Here is a 26,181-nt window from a genome sequence, read left to right on the forward strand (position 1 = left end):
AGTGATATCACTATAAATCTTTCCCATCCAGAAATAATAAGGCTTTTGTAAGGTCAGAAGTTTATTTATGTATTTTTCGTGTAGAAAGAAACAATAGCTTCTCCATATCTAAACAGTCATTTAGTTTATAAATTTGAAAACAGACATTTTGCAATATGATAGTATTTTATAATACTACAAAGCTATTTAAAACATACAAATAAATACAAAACACTTAGGCAATTAACTGGAAAAAACAGTAGTGATGAAAAAGGTTATCCGCATTTACTAAAACAATTTTGGTTTGGAAAGGAATGCTAAAAAAAGAAATTGCACTAACTTTCTTCAAACAAATAGTTGTTTCAGATAACAAAGGAATAGCTATTATATTAGTCTGTTCTGTCTGCTATAATAAAATACCATAGACTGGGCTTATAAACAAGAGAAATTTATTTCTTGCAGTTCTGGAGACTGGGAAATCCAAGTTCAAGGTGTCAGCAGTTTGGGTATCTGATAAGGGCTCATCTTCCTAGTTCACACAAAGACACCATTTTTTTTTTAAATTATACTTTAAGTTCTGGGATACATGTGTAGAATGTGCAGGTTTGTTACATAGGTATACACGTGCCATGGTGGTTTGCTGCACCCATCAACCCGTCATCTGCATTACGTATTTCTCCTAATGGTATCCCTCCCTTAGCCCTACAACCCCGACAGGCCCCAGTGTGTGATGTTCCCTTCCCTGACAAGGACACCTTTTTAATGTAATCTCACATGGCAAAAGGATAAGCAGCTCTCTCAGGCTCTGAGTAAAATGAGGGGTAGAAGGAGAGGGGAAGGTACATAGAAAATGCAAAAAGTCTTTTATAATGGCACTAATCCCATTCATGAGGGTCCCTCCTTCATGACCTGTTTACCTCCCAAAGGCCAACATCCAAATAACATAATCTTGGGGGTTAGGATTTCAACATAAGGAGAATTTGAGGAGGATGCATTCAGAACACAGCAGCCATAAAAATGAAGTGACAACTTATCTGCAAATTACAGTTAGGTGACTCTATTATTATTATTATTATTATTACTATTTTTATGATTTTAGTAAGGGCAGAATTCAATGAAGTAATAGAAATATCATCAATTTCTTTAACATGATTCAATAGAAAGTAATAATTTAGTTTTTAACAAAAGATCTCATTGAATTATCAGTCAATAACCAAAAATGTAAAAATCACTGAAGACAATGAAGATGGAGAATTTTTAGTGTTATTAAATACTACAATTTCACAACTGGTAAAGATAGCACTAAAGACTCATGCTATATTAAGTTTTACAATGAACTGACATTGAAAATGATGGGCATCAACTACATACTCAGTAAGAGAGGATCATCAACACTTTTGAGGAATCAAATTAATATCAGAAATTATTAAATGTTACTGATAATATGATGTAACTTTTCAAAAGTTCCTTGTTTACTGTACATCTATTCAGGCTAAGAGCCTATAAACTAAGTGTGTAATCATTCATGAATGCAATAGTACTTCAAAGTTAAAATACTGTAATTCTTTTAGTCCATATTTATAAGAAACATTGTACATTTAACTATTTTAATAATCTCTGATACATGCAAGAATATAATTTGAGGATAAAATACATATAAACTGCAGCATCTGTTCTAACAGGGAGTGTGAAGCGTATTCCAGGCATAAAAAGAGTACCAAGGCCCTAAAGAAGAAAGGAAAATGGGATGTGAACGACTAATAGAAAGCTTATCAGACTGAAAAGCAGAGATACACATGGAGAGTAGCATAAAATGTGCATGTTTAAATGCTGATGAGGAAACAGTATAAGGGAAATGAGGGATGGAAATGTCTACAAGATAAAGTTCTAAGAAAATAGAAAATAGGATCTAGAGCAGAGGTGGTGTGAGAGGACTCTCAGTGAAGCAGGAATTAAGGACATCTGCTCACAGTAAAATGGGGGTATGGCAAGAGAAGATGGTTGATGGAAAGTAAAGACAGTGTAGAAGAATAATTTCAGAAGATGAAAAAAAAAAACAGTTGGCCAGAAAACAAAAATTCTGAGGAACACTGAAGGACCAGTTTAGATTAGTCATCAAATGGAGACTTCCTAAAAATACAAATACAATACAAATTGCTTCACAAATTGTCAAATAATTTTCAATATAATTATTTAATAAAATTAGAACAAACTGCTTGGTCTTACTAAAGAAGTGCGGAAGCAGGAGCTCCAGATCATGATTCTATTACTTGCCAGCTATGTAATCTTCAGTTAATTTCCTAACCTTTCCATTTCTTTGTTTCCTTAACCATACAGAAAGTGGATAATTGTATCTTCTTCACAGATCTGTTATTGCAATTGAGATAACAAATGTAAAGTGACTAACACAGAGCCTGACAAAGAACAGAGACTGAACAATGGTTCGTTTCATTCTTAATTCCTAAACTGCCTGCTGACACAGCTGGATGACACCTCCTGTCTTGTTGCTGTCTGAGAAGAAAAGGCACTAGCTCCAAAACACAGGCTCTTACAGCCTGCTTCCCAAGAAGCCTTATCTCAGTGACATGATTATTAAGAGTTTAATCCTCTCAGCTCCACAAAACTCGAAACCTAACTTTGTGAGAAACCCAGGTCTGAGGAAGACAGACACAAACAACTAAGCTCAGAAAGATGTTACAAACACAAATATCAATTTATACATAAGAAATACAGTAAATTTCATGTACTGAACCAGAATGTTAATATTGGCAGATAATACATTTTCTCCCTTTAGGAAAATTGTACAGCACGCTGCAATAGTCTGAATGTTTGTGTCTTTCCTCCTCAATTCATATGTTGAAATCCTAACTGCCAAGGTCATAGTATTAGAAGGTGTGGCCTTTGGGAGGTGATTATGTCATGAAGGCAGGGCACCCATGAATGGGATTCATGCCCTTATAAAAGAGGCTTGAGAGCGCCTTTGCTCCTTCTACCACATAAGGACACATCGAGAGGGCATCATTTGTGAATCAGATCGTTGGCCCTCAGTAGATACCCAATCTGCTGGCACCTCCAGCCTTCAGACTTCCCCAGCCTCCAGAACTGTGAAAAATAAATTTCTGTTGTTTATAAGCCACCCAGTTTATGGTGTTTTGTGACAGCAGTCCAAATGGACTAACAGAGGAGCCAAATTATACTCAGAAGGTTACTTTATACATCTAAATAAGACAAATGAATTGGATAACATTAAAGGATAATGTCAATAAACTATGATAATATGATCCATATGGCCTTACAGGGAGAAAATACTCCCCCTCCACTGAGCAGAATCTATCCTCCTATGAAGCATGCTGAGACATAAAACAAAATTATAGTTCCCTAACTCCTATTTTTCTAAGATCTATGCAGATCATTCTACCTCTACCCACGCAGACACACATTACTTTTATACTTTTGTCTTTTTAATCCGATTTATTAGAAATAGGCCACTGGTTAAATAACAACAGTCATCTACTTTGATAAATCTTTTGAATAAATTTATATAGTCTGAACAGATAACAAAACTATCAATACTTAAGGAAGACTTCCTAAAAGTTTGTCAGTCTCTTAATTTTTAATATGAATTTAAAAACCAAAGAAAAGTCAAACTTGACAACTGGTAAAAAAGTGCACAAGACAATAAAATATCTAATATATATTTACTAAGAAACTACTATGCTAAAAAATACTTTCTTACTTTAAATATAAGACAATTCAATTAAAAAACAAAAAGCCTTTAACAGTAACCATTCCGTTTTGACATGTTAAATTTATCCATCCCTATTGAAGATAATATTTTGGTTTTAAAAATGTTGGTACTGTTTCCTTTCTAGAATTACTTGGTTTGAGTCCCATGACTCTAAAATATAGTAAAATTTTAAGAACTGCATAAAGATATATAAAAATGTGTATATCAAAAACATTTCATAGATACAAAATTTTTAGTAGTATATATACATAAGGTTTCCCATTAGATTAATACAAAAGGCTTGTGACATTGCACTCCCTGAAATATAAATTGCCATCTTTCTCACAACTAAACAAACTATGCTAATATCAGTTTTCTGTAGAAATATTCATATTTATTCAAGGTTGACTTGGAATTCCTTCAATATTTCTTTGAGAAGTAATTATCAAAGAATTTGATAATTTGAGCAATCATCCTTCAAAAGAAACATTAGGGCCGGGCACGCGATGGCTCATGCCTGTAATCCCATCACTTTGGGAGGCACAGGCGGGTGGATCATCGGAGGTCAGGAGTTTGAGACCAGTCTGGCCAACATGGTGAAACCCTGTCTCTACTAAAAATACAAAAATTAGCTGGGTGTGGTGGCACGTGCCTGTAATCCCAGCTACTCGGGGGGCTGAGGCGGGAGAATCACCTGAACCCGGGAGTCGGAGGTTGCAGTGAGCTGAGATCGCACCGCTGTACTCCAACCCGGGCAACAAGTGCAAAACTAAGTCTCAAAAAAAAGAAAAAGAAAAAGAAACATTAAGACCATCATCCAGTGTTTCATCCAATTATTTAATACTTAATAAATACTTATTGAGCAATACAAAGAATGGGAAAACAGAGGTAAAAGATACAGTACTAGGTCTTAATGAATGTCAATCCAATGAGTACATCAAAACATATATATAACACAGTGTGATAAATAAAATGCTCAAATATAATAAATAACATTATTAAGCATCTTCTTCTTCTTTTTTTCAAAGGTGTATTATAACCCTAAATAGAGGTTCTAAAACCACCCACGAAAATCAGGAAAGGATATTTGGGGAACTTAAGGAGGAAAAAGTTGGGTAAAGAATGAATACAAAACAAATAGCCACGTAAATTCAACCAGTAACTGTGTTCAAAGAATATTTAACATTAAATGCAAGCCACAGAGGCTGAACAAACCTGTTATATTCAGGGAAACAAGGGACAGCCATAAGTGTCACTTGGGGATGTAGCAAGATGGCAAGAAGCAAATGGGGTTACAGTTTGAGATTTACAAAGAACAAAGTGGTTGAAGAATTTTAAGTACTAAATGGATACGACTAGATATATCTAACATTAAGATCACTGTAGAAGCAGTATGAATATTAAATGGAAATCAGACACTAATAGAAGACTAATATAGTAATCAGGATGAGAAAGCTAAGGGTATGAAACAAGAATACAGAAACAATCAGATTAGAACAGGAGTCAACAAACTATGCTCATGGGACAAATCTGGTTCATGCTTGTTTTTGCTAATAAAGTGTTAATGGAATACAACCAAGCTCATTTATTTACATATTGTCTCTGGCTGTTTTCCTGCTACAACAGCAGAGTTCAGTAGTTATAACTGAAACTAAAGGGCCTACAAAATCTAAACTAATTTACTATCTGTCTCTTCACGAAAAGTTTGCTCGTCCTTAGATGAGCTGATTTCCAAGTTTCCCAGTTGAATAGTGGTGCTCCACAGCAGCTAACAAACACAGGAGAAGATATATTTGACAACTCTGTTTTTTAATATTCTGAGTTACAGAGTCATTAGGAGAGTCTCATGGAATAATGTGGATGATACTAAGAATGAGCTTGCTCAATATACATTCCAGCTTCCTTTTAGTATGTGTTTGCTGTAAAAGGGTCCAGATATGACTAATATTCCGTCAACTATAAGAACTTGTTTGACATTTAGATGGCAGAGGCTGTACTTTTCCTACTTCTGTTGTTTTCCCTGCCAAGCTTGGTCATAGAGGTGTTTGGATTTCTCCTATTGGCTCTAATGGGGCCTGGTGTATAGTCCCTAGCATTACGAGTACCAAAAGGCAGAACAGAGGACATCCATTTTGCTGATCTAGATCCTGTCAGAGGAAATATGGCTCTGAAGCTATCAGATGCAATGAAGATTATATAAAACACCAGTAGGCAGTTTCCTGACATGGAGGAAGCAATATCTGCCCAACTTGTCCAATTCTGCACAGTTCAGTAGTTCTGAGAAGTTCAGATCTTCTTCTTGAGCCCTCCCAACCATATCCTATAATAAATCCCTATCTACTAAAACTTGCTAAAGTAAATTCTGTTTTCTATAAGCAAATTTTAACCAATACAACCATCCTGCAGGCAGGGCAGGCAGCTATAAAGATTTGGTGTTTACGAAAGAGATCTTGGATGCAGAGTGAGATTTTAAAGTTATCAGCAAATGGGAATGTACGAGATCATCAAGGAAAAGCACTTAAAATAAAAAGTGGTCACAAAGAAAGAGAGAATACAAAGATTAAGGAAGTAAGCAGAAATTATTACAACTATGAAGAAACCAAAAAGCAATGTCAAGAGAAGGAAAAAAAAAAAAAAAAGAAAGAAAATAGGAGAGATTGAGATAAGGAAACTAAGAGAAGAAAGGCTGTCAAGAAGTTGAAATGGCTACCAATGTCAAAATTTGAGAAACAAAAAAAAAGTCCTTTGGGAAACTGGGAGGTCACCCCAGTAATCTACTGGGGTATAGACTTCAATAAATCTACTGAAAGTGTGTTAGAAGCCACAATAGTGTAGACTGGGGACTATAGGAGAAGTCAAGAAAAGGAGACAGTAAGAGCAGCTTATTCTTCCAAACAGTTTGACTATGAAGTAAACAGACTAGGAAATAGTTACATAATAAGATATAACTAAGTAAACAGTTAAACTTGAAGAATCCTTTTTCCTTTTAAGTGGGAGAAATTTTAGTATCTTTGTTTACTGCTAAAAAAAAGGAAAAGGTTGAAGATTCAGACAAGCTAAGGAGCAAAGTAAAGAAGCAGGGCAGAAAGGATGGTGTGGAATTCGCCTTAAATAGGAAGGTTAGAGATCTGATGGAGTTGTATCCTTAAGAATGAACTAGGCATGAAGTCAAAACCATGCATGCCTTGTGATCTTGATTTTCTTTGTAAGGAGTGTGACAAGATCATCTCATGACAATGAGAGAGAAGACACTGGAGGTTTACAGTGAATAAAAAAAATTTGAAACAACCATCTGTGAAATGGAAGAGGGAATTGGACATAATAAAAAAGTAATTGAGGCCAGGTACAGGGGGGTGGTTCCAAGATGGCCGAATAGGAACAGCTCCAAGCTACAGCTCCCAGTGCGAGCGACACAGAAGACGGGTGACTTCTGCATTTCCAACTAAGGTACCGGGTTCATCTCAATGGGGCATGTCGGAAAGTGGGTGCAGGACAGTGGGTGCAGTCCACCGAGTAAGAGGCGAAGCAGGGCGAGGCATCACCTCACCTGGGAAGTGCAAGGAGTAAGGGAATTCCCTTTCCTAGCCAAGGGAAATCCTGACACACAGCACCTGGAAAATCGGGTCACTCCCACCGTAATACTGCACTTTTCCAAAGGTCTTAGCAAACAGCACATCAGAAGATTATATCCCGAGACTGGCTCAGAGGGTCCCACACCCACGGGGCCTCCCTCATTGCTAGCACAGCAGTCTGAGATCTAACTGTAAGGTGGCAGTGAGGCTGGAGGAGGGGTGCCCGCCATTGCTGAGGCTTGAGTAGGTAAACAAAGCAGCCAGGAAGCTCGAACTGGGTGGAGCCCACCACAGCTCAAGGAGGCCTGCCTGCCTCTGTAGACTCCACCTCTAGGGACAGGGCATAGCTAAACAAAAAGCAGCAGAAACCTCTGCAGATGTAAACATCCCTGTCTGACAGCTTTGAAGAGACTAGTGGTTCTCCCAGCATGCAGTTTGAGATCTGAGAACAGACACACTGCCTCCTCAAGTGGGTTCCTGACCCCCAAGTGGCCTAAGTGGGAGGCACCCCCAAGTAGGGGCAGACTGACACTTCACACAGCTGGGAATGCCCCTGAGACCAAGCTTCCAAAGGAATGATCAGGCAGCAAAATTTACTGTTCTGCAATATTCACTCTTCTGCAGCCTCTGCTGCTGATACCCAGGCAAACAGGGTCTAGAGTGGACCTTGAGCAAACTCCAACAGACCTGCAGTTGAGGGTCCTGTTAGAAGGAAACTTAACAAACAGAAAGGACATCCACACCAAAACTCCATCTGTACGTCACCATCATCAAAGACCAAAGGCAGATAAAACCACAAAGATGGGGAAAAAACAGAGCAGAAAAGCTGAAAATTTTAAAAATCAGAGTGCCTCTCCCCCTCCAAAGGAACGCAGTTCCTCGCCAGCAATGGAACAAAGCTGGACGGAGAATGACTTCGATGAATTACGAGAAGAAGGCATCAGACGATCAAACTTCTCCAAGCTAAAGGAGGAAGTTTGAACCCATCGCAAAGAAGCTAAAAACCTTGAAAAAAGATTAGATGCATGACTAACTAGAATAACCAACGTAGAGAAGTCCTTAAATGACCTGATAGTGCTGAAAACCATGGCACAAGAACTACATGACAAATGCACAAGCTTTAGTAACTGATTTGATCAACTGGAAGAAAGGGTATCAGTGATTGAAGATTAAATGAATGAAATGAAGTGAGAAGAGAAGTTTAGAGAAAAAAGAGAAAAAAGAAATGAACAAAGCCTCCAAGAAATACAGGACTATGTGAAAAGACCAAATCTACGTCTGATTGGTGTACTTGAAAGCGACAGGGAGAATGGAATGAAGTTGGAAAACACTCTTCAGGATATTATCCAGGAGAACTTCCCCAACCTAGCAAGGCAGGCCAGCATTCAAATTCAGGAAATACAGACAACACCACAAAGATACTCCTCGAGAAAAGCAACTCCAAGACACATAATTGTCAGATTCGCCAAAGTTGAAATAAAGGAAAAATGTTGGGGCAGCCAGAGAGAAAGGTCGGGTTACTCACAAACGGAGGCCCAAGAGGCCCATCAGACTAGCAGCGGATCTCTCGGCAGAAACTCTACAAGCCAGAAGACAGTGAGGACCATTATTCAACATTCTTAAAGAAAAGAATTTTCAACTCAGAATTTCATATCAAGTCAAACTAAGTTTCATAAGTGAAGAAGAAATAAAATCCTTTACAAACAAGCAAATGCTGAGAGATTTTGTCACCACCAGACCTGCCCAACAAGAGCTCCAGAAGGAAGCACTAAACATGGAAAGGAACAACCGGTACCAGCCACTTGCAAAAACAGGCCAAAATGTAAAGACCATTGATAGTAGGAAGAAACTGCATCAACTAACAAGCAAAATAACCAGCTAACATCATAATGACAGGATCACATTTACACATAACAATATTAACCTTAAATGTAAATGGGCTAAATGCTCCAATTAAAAGACACACACTGGCAAATTGGATAAAGAGTCAAGACCCATCAGTGTGCTGTATTCAGGAGACCCATCTCATGAGCAGAGACACACATAGGCTCAAAATAAAGGAGTGGAGGAAGATCTACCAAGCAAATGGAAAATAAAAAAAGGAAGGGGTTCCAATCCTAGTCTCTGATAAAACAGACTTTAAACCATCAAAGATCAAAAGAGACAAAGAAGGCCATTACATAATGGTAAAGGGATCAATTCAACAAGAAGAGCTAACTATCCTAAACATATATGCACCCAATACAGGAGCACCCAGATTCATAAAGCAAGTCGTTAGAGACTTACAAAGAGACTTAGACTCCCACACAACAATAATGGGAGACTTTAACACCCCACTATCAACATCAGAGAGATCAATGAGACAGAAAGTTAACAAGGATATCCAGAAATTAAACTCAGTTCTGCACCAAGCAGACCTAATAGACATCTACAGAATTCTCCACCCCAAATCAACAGAATATACATTCTTCTCAGCACCACATTGCACTTATTCCAAAATTTACCACATAACTGGAAGTAAAGCACTCCTCAGCAAATGTAAAAGAACAGAAATTATAACAAACTGTCTCTCAGAACACAGTGCAATCAAACTAGAACTCAGGATTAAGAAACTCAATCAAAACTGCTCAACTACATGGAAACTGAACAACCTGCTCCTGAATGACTACTGGGTACATAACAAAATGAAGGCAGAAATAAAGGTGTTCTTTGAAACCAATGAGAACAAAGATACAACATACCAGAATCTCTGGGACACATTTAAAGCAGTGTGTAGAGGGAAATTTATAGCACTAAATGCCCACAGGAGAAAGCAGGAAAGATCTAAAATTGACACCCTAACATCACAATTAAAAGAACTAGAGAAGCAACAGGAAACATATTCAAAAGCTAGCAGAAGGAAACAAATAAGTAAGATCAGAGCGGAACTGAAGGAGACAGAGACACAAAAAACCCTTCAAGAAAATCAATGAATCCAGGAGTTGGTTTTTTGAAAAGATCAACAAAATTGAAAGGCTGCTAGCAAGACTAATAAAGAAGAAAAGAGAGAAGAATCAAATAGACGCAATAAAAAACGATAAAGGGGTTATCATCACCGATCCCACAGAAATACAAACTACCATCAGAGAATACTATAAACAACTCTACTCAAATAAACTAGAAAACCTAGAAGAAATGGATAAATTCCTGGACATATACACTCTCCTAAGACTAAATCAGGAAGAAGTTGAATCCCTGAACAGACCAATAAGAGGCTCTGAAATTGAGGCAATAATTAATAGTCTACCAACCAAAAAGAGTCCAGGACCAGGGATTCACAGCCGAATTCTACCAGAGGTACAAGGAGGAGCTAGTACCATTCCTTCTGAAACTATTCCAATCAATAGAAAAAGAGGGAATCCTCCCTAACTCACTTTATGAGGCCAGCTTCATCCTGATACCAAGCCTGGAAGAGATACAACAAAAAAAACAGAATTTTAGACCAATATCCCTGATGAACATCGATGCAAAAATCCTCAATAAAATACTGGCAAACTGAATCCAGCAGCACATCAAAAAGCTTATTCACCATGATCAAGTGGGCTTCATCCCTCAGATGCAACGCTGGTTCAACATATGCAAATCAATAAATGTAATCCAGCATATAAACAGAACCAAAGACAAACACCACATGATCATCTCAATAGATGCAGAAAAGGCCTTTGACAAAATTCCACAGCCCTTCATGCTAAAAACTCTCAATAAATTCGGTATTGATGGAACGTATCTCAAAATAGTAAGACCTATTTGTGACAAACCCACAGCCAATATCATACTGAATGGGCAAAAACTGGAAAAATTCCCTTTGAAAACTGGCACAAGACATGGATGAACATACCATGGATGCAGCTGGAAACCATCATTCTCAGCAAACTATCACAAGAACAGAAAACCAAACACCACATATTCTCACTCATAGGTGGGAACTGAACAATGAGAACACTTGGACACAGGAAGGGGAACATCACACACTGGGGCCTGTCGTGGGGTGGGGGGAGGGGCGATGGGGTAGCATTAGGAGATATACCTAATGTAATGACCAGTTAATGGGCGCAGCACACCAACATGGCACATATATACATATGTAACAAACCTGCACGTTGTGCGCATGTACCCTAGAACTTAAAGTATAATAAAAAATTAAAGCAATAAAGATGTAATAACTTAAAAAAAAAAGTAATTGAAACCCAGCTGCATCTCAGAATCGTAAATTTTGGTTACATCAATCTTACAGTTGTCTGTGTTTTGTGTTGTTTTGTTTTTGTTTTTTAAGAGCAATGACAAGCCTAGGCATAGAAGTAAAATAGGGATAAATGTTGCATGGTCCACAGATGGCATTTTGCTGTGCAGGAGTAGTAGAAAGGCAAAGGTGAGAGAATTTGAGGGTATCATCAAGAGCAATGGTTCTTGGTACCAGATCTACTGAATCAGAAATTCTGGGTGTTGGGCTCAGCTGTCTGTGTTTAACCAGTCCTCCCATCAATTCTGATGCGTGGTGAAGTTTGAGAATCATTAGTTAGGTGAATAGTTGAAGAGACTCATCTTTGATCAATTTAATACAAAAAAATAAGTAGAGCCAGAGAAGGGGACAGATATGAGGTTGACAGAGTAGAAAACCATCGAGTAGTAAAGGCATTTATGCTATAGATGACTTAACAGACTGATGGTTTTGTTTTGTTTTGTTTTGTTTTGTTTTTGAGATGGAGTTTTGCTCTTGTTGCGCAGGCTGGAGGGCAATGGCAAGATCTCGGCTCACCACAACCTCCGGCTTCCAGATTTAAGCAATTCTCCTGCCTCAGCCTCCCGAGTAGCTGGGATTACAGGAGTGCACCACAATGCCTGGCTAATTTTGTATTTTTAGTAGAGATGGGGCTTCTACATGTTGGTTAGGCTGGTCTCGAACTCCCAACCTTAGGTGATCTGCCTGCCTCGGCCTCCCAAAGTGCTGGGATTACAGATGTGAGCCACTGTGCCCGGCCAAGAGACTGAAGTTTTAGGTTAATAAAAGAATTATGAGTTATAACAGGAACAAGGGAGTGGGAGGGCAGAAAAAATAGGAATTTACAGTCAAAGGAAGAGACACTGAAGACTTAGACCAAATGCTAATGACAATATTCAACATTAATAAGGAGGGAAAGATACTGAAATAGGATGGAAGGGAAGGGCATTAGACTCAACTTTGGGCTAGTAGATGTCAAACTACTGTGAGCCCAACATATAAGAATAACCACCTCCATAGGTATTGGTAACATCCACGATGATGGGATTTAGAATGGAGAGAAAACAGTACTGCTGAAGTCCTAGAGATGGCAGACACAAAAGGATTAGGAGATAAAAGCAACCATATGAGGAAGAGGACAATATGTTATAGAAAATAAATCCCCTGTATAAAATCCCAAAAAAAGGCATAATTCTTATAGGATGGAGGGCTACAAAGTCAAACCCAGACGCCACTTCTTTAGGAAGGCAACTGCCCTTTCTTGTTTTGAAATTCAGGGCAAAATGTTTGATTAATAGAGTTATCTTTTCCTTCTCTTTTGAGGATCTAAAAAAGGTATCTTCTCTTATTTAATGTAGAGAAATACTCTATTTTTTTTTTTAAACAGTGTAAGAGTTCCATCCTTATACGGAGACCTAGAGTTAAAACATAATTGACCAAACAACTAAAAGTAATCTCTAATGTTAGAAGTTAGAATAATAATTATTTTGGGGGAAGACAGAAGAGAGTAAAAATTGCGAGAGAGGGCAAAGAAACTCTAGGAGTACTGGTAATGTCCCATTTCTGACCTGGTTTTGATTTCACGGGTATGTTCACACTGTGGTATTCATTCTATATGAAAGTTTATGATTTGTTCACTTTTCATTTTGCATATAATATTCAATTTTAAAAGAATAACTACCTGATTCAGTTATATTTTAAAAATTACAACTATTTAGGAATCAGAAGTCAAGTACCTTCCTGATTTAGAGGCTACTTAAAGAACAGCACATTAATAACATTATTTCTGCCTAATATAAATGCACAAAATGAAATTCCTGGTTTAGAGGATATGAAAAAACTCTAAGGATTAATAATTATTTTGGAGCCCAATACAAATGGAGAAAATACCTGGGTATAATACAAGGGTAGATTTAAGATCTAATTCTAAGTTGTTGAATCTAATACATCAATACCTTTGAATTTCTTCTAATTCAGAAAATTAAGCATCAGGAAAATGGTACCCTAGGAGAAATGTCAAGTCAAAAATTTTTAAAATTATGGCATAATGATTAAGATTGAAAAGTTCTGGGACTCGAGTGATTAAAATTTGAATCCAAACTAATTTACTAGCTATGTGATTTTCAACAACTTATTTAAGTTCTGTTTCTTCAACTGTAAAATAAAATTAACAATAATACCAATCTTACTGGGTTGTTGAAAGGCTTAAATGAGGAACCACGCTTTAGACAAAGCATGCATGGTCAGCTATCTATCTATATATGCACATCATAAAAAATACATTTCATGTTATATACATTATACATTAGAAACATTAGGTCTATTTTTAAATTAAATATACTGAACATATATTAAGATTTCCCTTAACTATGACCTATTCTCTGATTTAAATTGTAGACATACTTTCTCAGTGATAAAATGAAGACATATATTACTTATTTGAACTCAAAGTCAAATGTTCACCTGTATTATGAGACATTTTTTCACATTAAAAAAGTCTTATTTTTATTACCTGAGTCTCCAAACCCTGCTCTAGTAGGCGCTTAGCTTGATTTTCCACTTCAAGTCGGGCTCTTGCAATAAAAAGTAGGTCATTTTCTATCACTTCTATTCCAGAAAGATCTATTCCTTGAGAAAGATAATCTGTTTAAAACAAAAACACACACATTCAAATATTTCAATACTGAATAAATATCAAGGTATTAAAAGACGTATAACTTCTCAAAAAAAAAGGCTATTAAAGAGGATTGCCTTTCAAAATCCATATTTTAAAAAATACAGTTTCCCAAATATTTTCTATTTAATAAGTAATTTATGCTGGAGTTAAATGCTCCAAATAAGACAGATTTGGTAAGACAAGAATAGAAACGATGATTATTACAAGTTTAAGGAAATGTCAAGAGATCACATTTAAAAGTGTCAAATTTAGTATTTTTAAGTAAATAAATATTCTCATATTTTCAGAAAATTCTCAAGATGCAACTACAGTTTTTTTTGCTGCTGCTGTTGTTGTTTTTAAGAGATGGAGGAGTCTCAATATACTGCCCAGGCTGGAGTGTAGTGGACTCTCACACATGTGATTATATTTCACTATAGTCTCAAAGCTCCTGGGCTCTAGCAGTCCTCCCACCTTAGCCTCCCAAGTAGCTGGTACTACCAGTACCTGGCATCACGCCCAACTATTTTCTTTTTTTTTTTTTTTTAAGAGACAGGGTCTCTCTATGTTGTTCAGGCTGGTCTCAAACTCCCGGCCTCAAGTGATCCTCCCATCTTGACCTCTTGAGTAGCTGGGCCCCAGTATTTTTAAAAGCAAAAAAGAGGCCTTCATCACATTGTAAAACCACCACCAGCTCCCACCTCCCCAGTTATCCAAACCACATTTACAATCACTCACCTTAAGAAGTAACCAAACAACATGCTAGATTTGCAGTGCAAAGGGCTCTAACAGCTCGGAGGGAGAAAGGTCTATATTATTTTAGTTACTAATTATTCCACAAACCTACTTTTCAGTAAGAGACATGTAGCAACAGAGGAAAAAAAAAAAAGAAAAGAAATGTAGTAACAACCCCCAGCATCTGCCCCTCACCACAGAAGAACAGAGGGATTATGATACTAAATTTTCCCTTCCCACTTATCTGATGCATACAATCACTATCAGTGGTACAAGTTTTTATACGTCTGCTCTTTGTTAAGCACATCTAAAGACCGGAGCCAAGAACAAAATGATGATGATGATTCTAATAACAATGACTAGCATTTTTAAAGATGTAGCATGTATAATACATTAAGCTAGGTACAAGGTATATATTACTTTAATGCCTCTGTTATTTGTAATTTTCTAAACAATCTTGCTAGAAATATCATCATACCTAGATGAAGATACTAAAACCCAAAGAATTTAAGTCATCTGAACAAATTCACTTGGCTAGTAACTGGTAAAGCAGAATTTAAATCCTGGTTTTTCTGACACAGTCTTTTCAGTAGATAATCCCAGGCCAATCTGAAAAGCCTTGAAAGAAAAGAGCTTATATTCAAAGAGTGAGTATTCCTCCAATATTCTTCCAATTTGCTCAGTGAAAGGGTAAAGATGTAAAAATCATAACAGATATAACTCTTCATAAAATTTGCCCAGGTTAGAACAACGAAAGTATTAAATAACTAGTTTAACTTCTAAAAATATGTGAATTTTTAAAAATATATATAATGCCAAACTTTGAAATATGGCAGCATTACTCACATCATGACAATTAAACCTTAATAAATGTGGAGTGCACAGCCAAAATTAACTTACTAGCCACTTAATACAAATACCTGTTGGATCCCTTCATATACCACAACAATGAAGCAGGAAATGAAATTGATCTATTTGAATTTAATGTATTTATCATCTCCTTAGGAGAAAACTATGAGACTACTGCTTTTAGTGGAAAATAAATGATATTAATTATCTCTTGGTGTACTTAACATGAGAAATATTTAATCTACTAGATTAGATAAAAGGGAGTTCAAGCACATCAGTCATTTCACTAGACTTTCAATATTCTAGTTAATAGTACACATGGCTACCAGAATAAACATTCTGGTATATTCTAGTTTATTATAGTCGTCCTTCCATTCATGAACCTCTGGCTTCACGCTGACTAACATGTTCTCCTATTTTGCAATAGAAAATGTCTTTATTGATTTCAAAATCCTCACTGTCCCCTCTTTTTCTTTTTCTTTTTTTTTTTTTTTGAGACTCAGTCTTGCTCTGTTGCCAGGCTGGAATACAGTGGCACAATCTCAGCAAACTGCAACCTCTGCCCCCTGGGTTCAAAGTGATTCCCCTGCCTCAGCCTCCCGGGTAGCTGGGACTACAAGTGTGTGCCACCATGCCTGGCTAATTTTTTGTATTTTACTAGAGATGGGGTTTCACCATTTTGGCCAGGATGGTCTTGATCTCCTGACCTCGTGATCCACCCGCCTCGGCCTCCCAAAGTGCTGGGATTACAGGCGTGAGCCACCGCGCCTAGCCCGCTGTCCCTTCTTTTACTAGCCTCCTCCTTTGTTTAAAAGAAAACAAAAAGAAGTACAACTATAGTTTGCTAAAGAATTCAGCTATGCACTTATGTTTCACAACAATGTTAGCACTAAATTATTTATTTAGAAGAAACCAGATGAATGAGAAAAGCACGTTATGAAATGGGGTTGGTGCTGGAAGTTGAAAGAAATGAGGAGGGTAAATCTTCACGCTCCATAATGGGGAGTCAAAGAAGTTAAAAATTAAAAAGTATAAACATAAGCAGATTATTTACAGATATGGAGGCAAATACTAAAATAACTAGCTGAAAAAGACTGAAAAGTTTGCCTCTGAGAAAGAGTAAATGAGGCCAGGAAGAGGGCAGAGCATTGCCATTTTTAAAAAACCTTGTAGCTATTTGAGTATATTACACATGTATAACTTTCATAATAAATAAAACTAAATTTTAAAAAGTAAATAGAAGTTAAGAAAAATAATACCAAAAATTAAAATAAGGTGGCTAGCCTACTAGAAAAAAAAAATCACATCCTCTGAATCAATGATTCTGCTTCTGGGAATAAATAATAATTTTTAAAAAGAAGAAAAAGGTGAATATATTTGAGCAGGAAGGCATTTATTACAGTGTTCATTGCAACAGTAACACACACACATAGGGATATATGTACATGTGCACAAATGTATATATGTGCATGTATATATACACACACGTATGTATATATAAATAGCAACATTATAAGTTAGTAAAAACCAGTTTGGAAAACAATATGGGACTATCTGATAAGGTTTCATATATGTATCCCCCATGACCAAAATATTCCATTCCTAGGCACATACCACAGAGATGTTTTTATATACATGTATCAGAAGACATGTACAAGAATGTTCATAGTAGCACTTTTAAAAACAAAGCTGAAAACCCAAATAACCATCAACAAAAGAAAAAAAAATGTGTAATATATTCATCCCAAGTACTACTATAGAGGAGTAAAAGTAAACAAATGACAGGTATATACATATGGTATAAATATCAATAACAATGAATCTCAGTAACACGATGTTAAGGAACAAGAACAAGTTTTAGAAAACACACACAGCAACAAGTAATTCATACTGAGAAATATAAGACTAAATGATATATTATTTGGGATACACAGAAACACTAACAACATTTGGAAAAATTAGCAGAAGTAGCAGATACTATGTTACTTTAATACACTAATTCTTAAATTTAATGGGCAGTATTATAACTTATATATGTTAAAAATGTGTTTTTGCATTTGTGTATTTTCCCATTAAATGCTAAGTATGAACCAATGGCACAGAGTATAACACTTTTAGACAAGGACTTCACAACATTTACTGTAAGTGTATTTGATATGTTCCCCCATCAAAATAGACTGACCATGTCAAATAGACATGGATAATAAAGTAAGACAAGTCAGTTAAAATGTATAATGTCTGGATGGGATTAACAGCAGATGGGACATTATAGGAAAAGCAGAACATATTACCTCAGGGTGAAGAGTTTAATGCAAAGATTATTAACTGGTAACTGGAAAAAAGCTTTTAAGATAAGACCATGTTCATTAAAGATATTTTAGAAGTCAGAGAAATGTTAGAAAGAGGGGAAATTATATAACCCTATAACACAGAGGCAACTACTGGCCAGCGGAGCATTGGAATTTGCACAGCAGTATCTCAGAAATTTATGAATCTCCAAATTCTCAAGTAACAGAACAACAGCATATATCCTCCTCCTGGATATTTATGTGAGAAAGTGCAGAGAAAGGAAAAACTGATGTACAGGGTCTGGGCAGCTGGCTACAGTCACCAACAAAAGTGGCTCCCTCCTACACACCAACTTTATAAAGAGCACCATACAAATATATGTCTCAGAAGCAACCTTCAGATGTTTCTAAAATACTTAAAACCTTGATTGAGCTTAAAAGTAAATGTCCACTATATTCTTTTTAAATCCATCCTTTTAAAATTTTACCCATGAATTGTTTTGCTCTTATTATTTGTAGTTATACTCATTTACAATGTCTCCTTTATTAACTTAATGTTACATACATTTACCTACCCTAAAACAGTCCTTATAAAAATATCAATTTTTGACAGCTCCCAATATTTATCAAACTAATGACCAAAATTTACTTAACCTTCAGTTTAAGATGGAATATTTGTTATCACAAATGACTACTTTAAATATCTTTATAAAGATTTTCAATATCCAGAATTATTTTCTTGGGAGAGAATCAAAGACAATTATTGGATCAAAGTAACACTTTAGCTTCTTGATACAAATTATCAAACTACTTTTCAAAATGGCTATACTACTTTATATGCTTTTTCCAATAATCTATGGGTATAATTGAACCACAGATAGCACTGGATATTACCACTGTTTTTGAATATTATATATGCTTCTATAAGAAATATGTTTTTATTGATAGTCTAATCTGATTTTTTAAGTTATGAAGCTGAATACTATTTACTAACTATATTTCCTCTTGAGAATTTCTACATAATTTTTGCTCCCTTTTTGTCTTAAATAACTTTGTATTGATTATATGATAATATTCCCTGTTTGCCTATAATATTTGCTATGAGTATTTTCCCAGTTTGTTGATTTTTGTTTGTTTACATATTATTTGAGGCCATTCTCAGAACACAATCATAAAATTATCTAAAAAGCTCCACACACTTGATTCTTCATCACATCCCTGCCTGATTAAGAAATTCAGACTAAAGTCTGTCTTTTACAAAAGCAAATATCAAAATATAAAACTGTGGTTTATAGAGGGTTATCTAGAAGACTGATGAACAGTAATCTGGAAAGATGCTTTTTTCTGATCCGTTCAACAAATTTTGTATCTTTGAAATTAAAATACATTATATTGCAAAGATTAAGATTTATCACAACAACCACATTTGAACTGTTTATGAAGCATCAATCTTCTTGGCTACAATCATATCAGATATTCTACAAAGAACATAGCTACTAGAGAATACTGAGATAAATAACAAATTTAAATTAAGACAAAACAAAACAAACCACCATTAAATAACACCAAACAACATGAATGTTGTAGGGTTATAATATTGACAGAAGTAATTTATCCAATCAAAAATGAGATTTGCGCTTTCCACATAATAATGTTCCAGAAGTCACTTAAATCTAAGGTAGTCCAGTTTTTAAAAATTGCTTTAAAGATACATCCACACACAGACACATAAACATACACAGAGTCATGGCTTTTTTTTTTTTTTTTTTAAGTTTCATTAAAGAAACCTTAGAGAACACAGAAGTTAGAGAAAAAGTCATCCAAAATTCCAAGGACAACTACATATACATTTGATTTTCAGTTCATTACTCTAGAAGCAAATAGTGTTTTATTTTTATATTTGTATTTTTAGTTTTGCTTTGTTTTGTCTGAAATGGAGTCTTGCTCTGATCACTCCAGGATGGAGTACAGTGGCACAATCTCTGCTCACTGCAACCTCCGTCTCCAGGGTTCAAGCGAATCTGCTGCCTCAGCCTCCTGAGTAGCTGGGATTACAGATCATGCCACCATGTGCAGCTAACTGTATTTTTAGTAGAGACAGGGTTTCACCATGTTGGCCAGGGTGGTCTTAAACTCCTGAACTCAGGTGATCTGCCTGCCTATATTTGGAATACTTTAATCATATTTAGGTAGATATCTTAAATCTGATGATAAAACATGTCTTTGAAGAAAAATATTTTAAAGACAATTTTTCACATATAATTGCAGAGTATTGCTAATAATGTGTAATATAACTGAAAACACAATAAAATAAAATTATAAGACAAAAATTTTAAAGTCGTATTTGCACAAAAACACAAATGGCTTATAGAGAACAGAGAACATAATAATGTGGGCTTAAAATGTGTAAGATTTTAATATGTGATAGCCTAAATTAGACGAACAAAAAATTATAAATAAAAGCTTTTCACAATATATAAAACCAATAATTGAAAAAATTTAACGAATATAATGCTTATTCCAACTAAAAATAATTTCTTAACCTTTAAAAAATGAATGAATTACAAAAAATATTTTGCCACCGATTATTTTTTTCTAATAGTAAAAATAAAATCAAAAGAAAAAGAGAATGGAGAAAGTATGCATATCAAATGAAATAGAGAAAGGCATATCATCAAAAACACATAAAGAATTTATTTATTTATTTATTTTTGTGAGATGGAGTTTCACTCTTGTCGCCCAGGCTGGAGTGCAAAGGCGTACTCACAGCTCACTGCAACCTCCACCTCCCAGGTTCAAGCGATTCTCCTGGCTCAGCCTCCCGAGGAGCTAGGATTACAGGCATCTACCACCATGACCAGCTAATTTTTGTATTTTTTGTAGAGACGGGGTTTCACCTTGTTGACCATGGCTAGTCTCGAACTCCTGACCTCATGTGATCCGCCCGCCTCGGACTCCCAAAGTGCTGGGATTACAGGTGTGAGCCACTGTGCCTGACCAAGAGTTTATAGTTTTAAATGGGAAGATAACCAAAGGCTATTAAATAACAAGTTCATATAACAGGATAACCGTAAGTCTGTATTTGAAAACCTATTACACCTTTTTAATAATCTTTGAAATTAATCTTTCCATAAAATGAAATAGTAAATATTCACTGAAACACCTTCAAAATATGTAAAAATACATTTTAATTGAGTTATTTCTTACAAAAATTTTACAGAAAACAGGTACATCTTTTCAGAGACCAAGTATTATGTGATAGAAAGAATACAGAACTAGAAATGAGAACACCTGTGCTTTAATTACGTTCAATTCTATTACCTGAGAAAAATCACTAAACTTTTCTGAGACTCAAACAGTGAAGATTAAAAAACCTATGTTGCTAACCAAGTAGGGTTATGCGCATCAAGTAAGACAATATGCATGAAGCATGTTTTGTAAACCATAAACAACTACATGTAAGTTATTATTAGTTATTATTTTCATAATAGGATATTATTCTTTTGATGGGGATAGGGAGAAAGAAGACCCAGAAGAACATGTAGAGATAATCTTAAGGAGTTCAGGTATTACAGAAAACAAACACAGGTTAAAATTTGTTTGTTTTTTTTTGAGACGGAGTCTTGCTCCGTCGCTCAGGCTGGAGTGCAGTGGCGCGATCTCGGCTCACTGCAACCTCCACCTTCCGGGTTCAAGCGATTCTTCTGCCTCAGCCTCCCAAGTAGCTGGAACTACAGGTGTGTGCAACCACACCTGCCTAATTTTTTTGTATTTTTAGTAGAGATGGGGTTTCACCATGTTAGTCAGGATGGTCTCGATCTCCAGGATGATCTCGTGATCCGCCTGTCTGGGCATCCCAAAGTGCTGGGATTACAGACGTGAGCCACCGCGCCCAGCCTAAACTTTGTATTTTTCTAACTAGTATTAATTGATACCATCACATAAACTATGCACAGAATAGCCTCAGGCTTAAGTAAACCCCTTTAGCCTAATCTTTATATTTCAAGTCTAAAGCACTTCTCAGGGCATGTTCATCTTTCTTGCTCTTCAAAGTTTCATGGAAATTTAGAATCAAAAGTCTTACTTCTTTTTTGTGTCTCTCACAAAAGGGGGAAGGAAAATATCTTACTATTAAAAATGAGAATTAATTTTCCTTTCCTAAGTATCACTCTGTCTGTTTTTGCTACCACAAAAAATTGCTCAGAGCCAATGGAAAGAAAATACATTGTCTATCTGTTCCTCTGGGCACCATTTTTCCTTTTTTCCTGACTTTCTAACTATGGTACTGTTGATATGACATTATAGCTTAGAAACATGAAACCTCGTCCCCGCATCGTCAACAGAAAGATATTTCAGGTCCTTTATTTAATGCCTACCTTCCAATCAGTACCTAGCTAGAAATAACTGCCAATATCTCTCCTTAGATGCCCTAGTTTACGTAAAATCAGCAGGGATATATAAACAATGACCACCACCATAAACTAAGGGTCTAATTGACATCTACAGAGCACTCCCCCAAGCAAAAACAGAATACAAATTCTGTTCAACTACACATGGAACATTATCCAATACAGACCACGTTCTGGGTCACAAAGCAAACTTTATAAATGTAAAAGAACTGAAATAATACAAAGTATGTTCTTTGGCCAGGCACAGTGGCTCATGCCTGTAATCCCAGCACCTTGGGAGGCCAAGGCAGGTCAATCACTTGAGGTCAGGAGTTCAAGACCAGACTGGCCAACGTGGTGAAACCCCATCTCTACAAAAATACAAAAAATAAGCCACATGTAGTGGCGGGTGAAGCGGAAGCAGGAGAATCGCTTGAACCAGAGGGCGGGGGATGGGAAGGTTGCAGTGAGCTGAGACTGTGCCACTGCACTCCAGACTAGGAGACAGAAGGAAACTCCGTCTCAAAAAAAAAAAAAAAAAAAATTGTTCTTTGATCATAATGGAATCAAATTAGGAAATTTTCTAAATCTTGAAAATTAGTACATTTTTAAACAATCAAGGGATCACAAAGGATCTCTGAGAAATTTTAATTTTGAATTGAGTGAAAATGAAAATACAAAATCAAAATCTGTAAGATGCAACCAACGCAGCAGTTCAGAAGGAATTTAATAATATTGTGTGTTTTTAGAAGAAAAAAATTTGTTATTAGAAAAAGGTCTCAAATCAATAATACAAACTCCTGCCTCAAAAAACTAGAAAAAAGGTAAAATAAACCCAAAGTTAGAACAGAATAAAGAAGAAGAAATCAATGAAATTGAAAACAGGAAAAGAGAGAAAAATCAAACCAAAAGTTGACTCTTTGAGAACATCAATAAAATTTGTAATCTCCTAGTAACACCAACAAAGAGGAAAAGGAGGAAAACAAATTACTAATTATATAATAATATTCACTGTTTGCCTAACATATTTGCTATTTTTCCCAGTTGGTTGATTTTTAAGTTATTTGTTTACATATTATTTCTTGAGGCCAACATGGTGAAACCCTGTCTCTACTACTAAAACTACAAAAATTAGCCAGACATGGTGGCATGCACCTGTAATCCTAGCTACTCAGGAGGCTGAGGCAGCAGAATCGCTTGAACTCTGGAGCAGAGGTTGCAGTGGGCTGAGATTGTGCCACTGTACTTCAGCCTGGGGTGACCAGAGCAAGACTCCATTTCAGACAAAGTGAAACAAAACTAAAAATACAAATAAATAAAAATAAAACACTATTTGCATCTAGAATAATGAACTGAAAGTCAAATGTATATGTAGTTGTCCTTGGAGTTTTCGATGACCTTTTCTTCTCTAACTTCTGTGTTCTCTAAGGTTTCTTTAATGAAACTTAAAAAAATAATAATAATAAAATAAAAAGCCATGACTCTGTGTATGTTTTTGTGCCTGTGTGTGGATGTATCTTTAAAGCAATTTTTTAAAAACTGGACTACCTTAGATTTAAGTGACTTCTGGAACATTGTTCTCTTTGACTTCAGGAACATTATTCAGTATGCGGAAAGCCCAAATCTCGTTTTTGATTGGATAAATTACTTCTGTCAATATTATAACTCTTATAATCCTACAACATTCATGTTGTTCGGTGTCATTTGATGGTTGTTTGTTTTGTTTTGTCTTAATTTAAATTTGTTATATATCTCAGTATTCTCTAGTAGCTATGTTCTTTGTAGAATATCTGATATGATTGTAGCCAAGAAGATTGATGCTTCAGAAACAGTTCAAATGTGGTTGTTGTGATAAGTCTTAATCTCTGCAATACAATTTATTTTAATTTCAAAGATACAAAATTTGTTGAACGGACCAAAAAAAGGCATCTTTCCTCTCCATATTACTGTTCATCAGTCTTCTAGATAACCCTCTATAAACCACAGTTTTATATTTTGATATTTGCTTTTGTAAAAGACAGACTGTAGTCTGAATTTCTCAATCAGGCAGGGATGTGATGAAGAATCAAGTGTATGAGTAACAGGAATTAAAAAGAGGATATCACTATGGACCTCATAGGCATATCATAGTGGAAAACTATAAATAGTTGAACAACTTAGAGAAACGACCAGAGCTAATACAAGATTATCTGACTCGATCTATAACATTAAGGGAACTGAATTTGTAGTTTAAAACATTCTGAATAAGAAATCGACAGGCCCAGATGTTTTCATTATCACTGAAAAAAAGAAATCAATTCTATACAATAAGAGAGGGAACACTTCCCAAAACTAGGGAAAAAAAGAATGCAACAGAACATTATCTCTCAAGAGATATACACGAAAATCTTCAAAACACTAGAAAATCTGATTACCGTAATACAAAAACCAAAGACGTTACAAAAAATAAATTAAAAAAAATTAAAACCTACAAAATAATCTCCTCACAAGCAGAAATGCAAAAATACCAAGAAAATGTTAGCAAACAGAATCTTGCAACACATGAAAAGAATTATATGCCATGACCATGAGGAATTTCTTCTGGGAATGCAAGGAAGATACACACTGATAATTTAGAGATGTTTACTATGAACCCTATAACAACAAACTAAGAGTTTAGAGCTAACAAGTCAACAAAAGAGGTAAAATTTAAAAATAATGAAAAGAATGCGAGAAACAATGAACAGATGACACAGATAGCAAAATACTTCTAGAAAATGCAAGGTAGAATGTAGGTTAGTGAGACTGAGCGTGGTGGCTCACGCCCGTAATGCTGACACTTCTGGAGGCTGAGGCTGGAGGACTGCCTGAGCTCACGAGTTTGAGACCAGCCTGGGCAACATCATGAAACCCCGTCTCTACTTAAATACAAAAAATTAGCCGGGTGTGGTGGTGCGTGCCTGTAGTACCAGCTACTCGGGAGGCTGAGATGCGAGAATCACTTGAACCCAGGAGACAGAGGTTGCAGTGAGCTGAGATCATGCCACTGCACTCCAGCCTGGGCAACAGAGTGAGACTTTGTCTCCAAATAAAAAATAAATAAATAAAAAATGTAGGTTAGTGGTTCCCTGGGGAGTAGAAGGGTTTTCAGAGAAGGGTGGAAGGGAGGTTTCACATGGAAACTTTTGGGAGTGATAAATACGTTTATTATATTGATTATGTTGATGCTTTCTCAGGCCTATAAATAAATAAAAATGTATAAAGTTATATACTTTAAACAAGTGCAGGTTATCGATACCAATTATACCTGAACAAAACCGTTTTTGTTTTTTTTTTTTGAAAAAAAGAAAAACTGCAAAAGAAATATATCAAACAGAGCTATGGGGTTTATCCAACCCCTGAAAAAAGCATTTTCCCTCTTCACTATACTTATGAAAGACATCAAAAAGGATTTTCTGTTTCAAACAGCCATTAAATGCCTATATGCTAAGCACTGTATAAAGATGGAAACAGGTATCAATCCTACATTTACATTATACCTTTTCTGACAGACCAGAAAACAGAATTATAAACTAGTCTGTCCCCCATCCCAAATCCTGAATAATACCCTTATATACATTAAAGTGTTTTGTTCCCAAAGAGCTAAAGATGATCACATAATTCTTAATTATGGATACTAGAGGGTCTGCTTCACTCAGGTCCAGGCACTCCAAAAAATTAAAAGCTTAGTGGACACTGACTTTGCAATGT

At 35.9% G+C, this 26,181-nt stretch overlaps 1 protein-coding gene across 1 annotated transcript in view; it reads right to left on the minus strand.

Annotated features, from left to right (window-relative positions):
* COG5 (component of oligomeric golgi complex 5) overlaps nucleotides 1-26,181 on the minus strand; it is a 363,078-nt gene that overhangs the window by 199,437 nt on the left and 137,460 nt on the right. Inside the window, exon 7 of the mRNA XM_015134669.3 lies at nucleotides 14,049-14,179. Within this exon, the coding sequence (XP_014990155.2) occupies nucleotides 14,049-14,179 (131 nt within the window). The remainder of the gene's footprint in view (nucleotides 1-14,048; nucleotides 14,180-26,181) is intronic.

The sequence above is a fragment of the Macaca mulatta genome, chromosome 3, assembly GCF_049350105.2.
Source record: "Macaca mulatta isolate MMU2019108-1 chromosome 3, T2T-MMU8v2.0, whole genome shotgun sequence".
In the NCBI taxonomy this organism is placed as follows: domain Eukaryota; kingdom Metazoa; phylum Chordata; class Mammalia; order Primates; family Cercopithecidae; genus Macaca; species Macaca mulatta.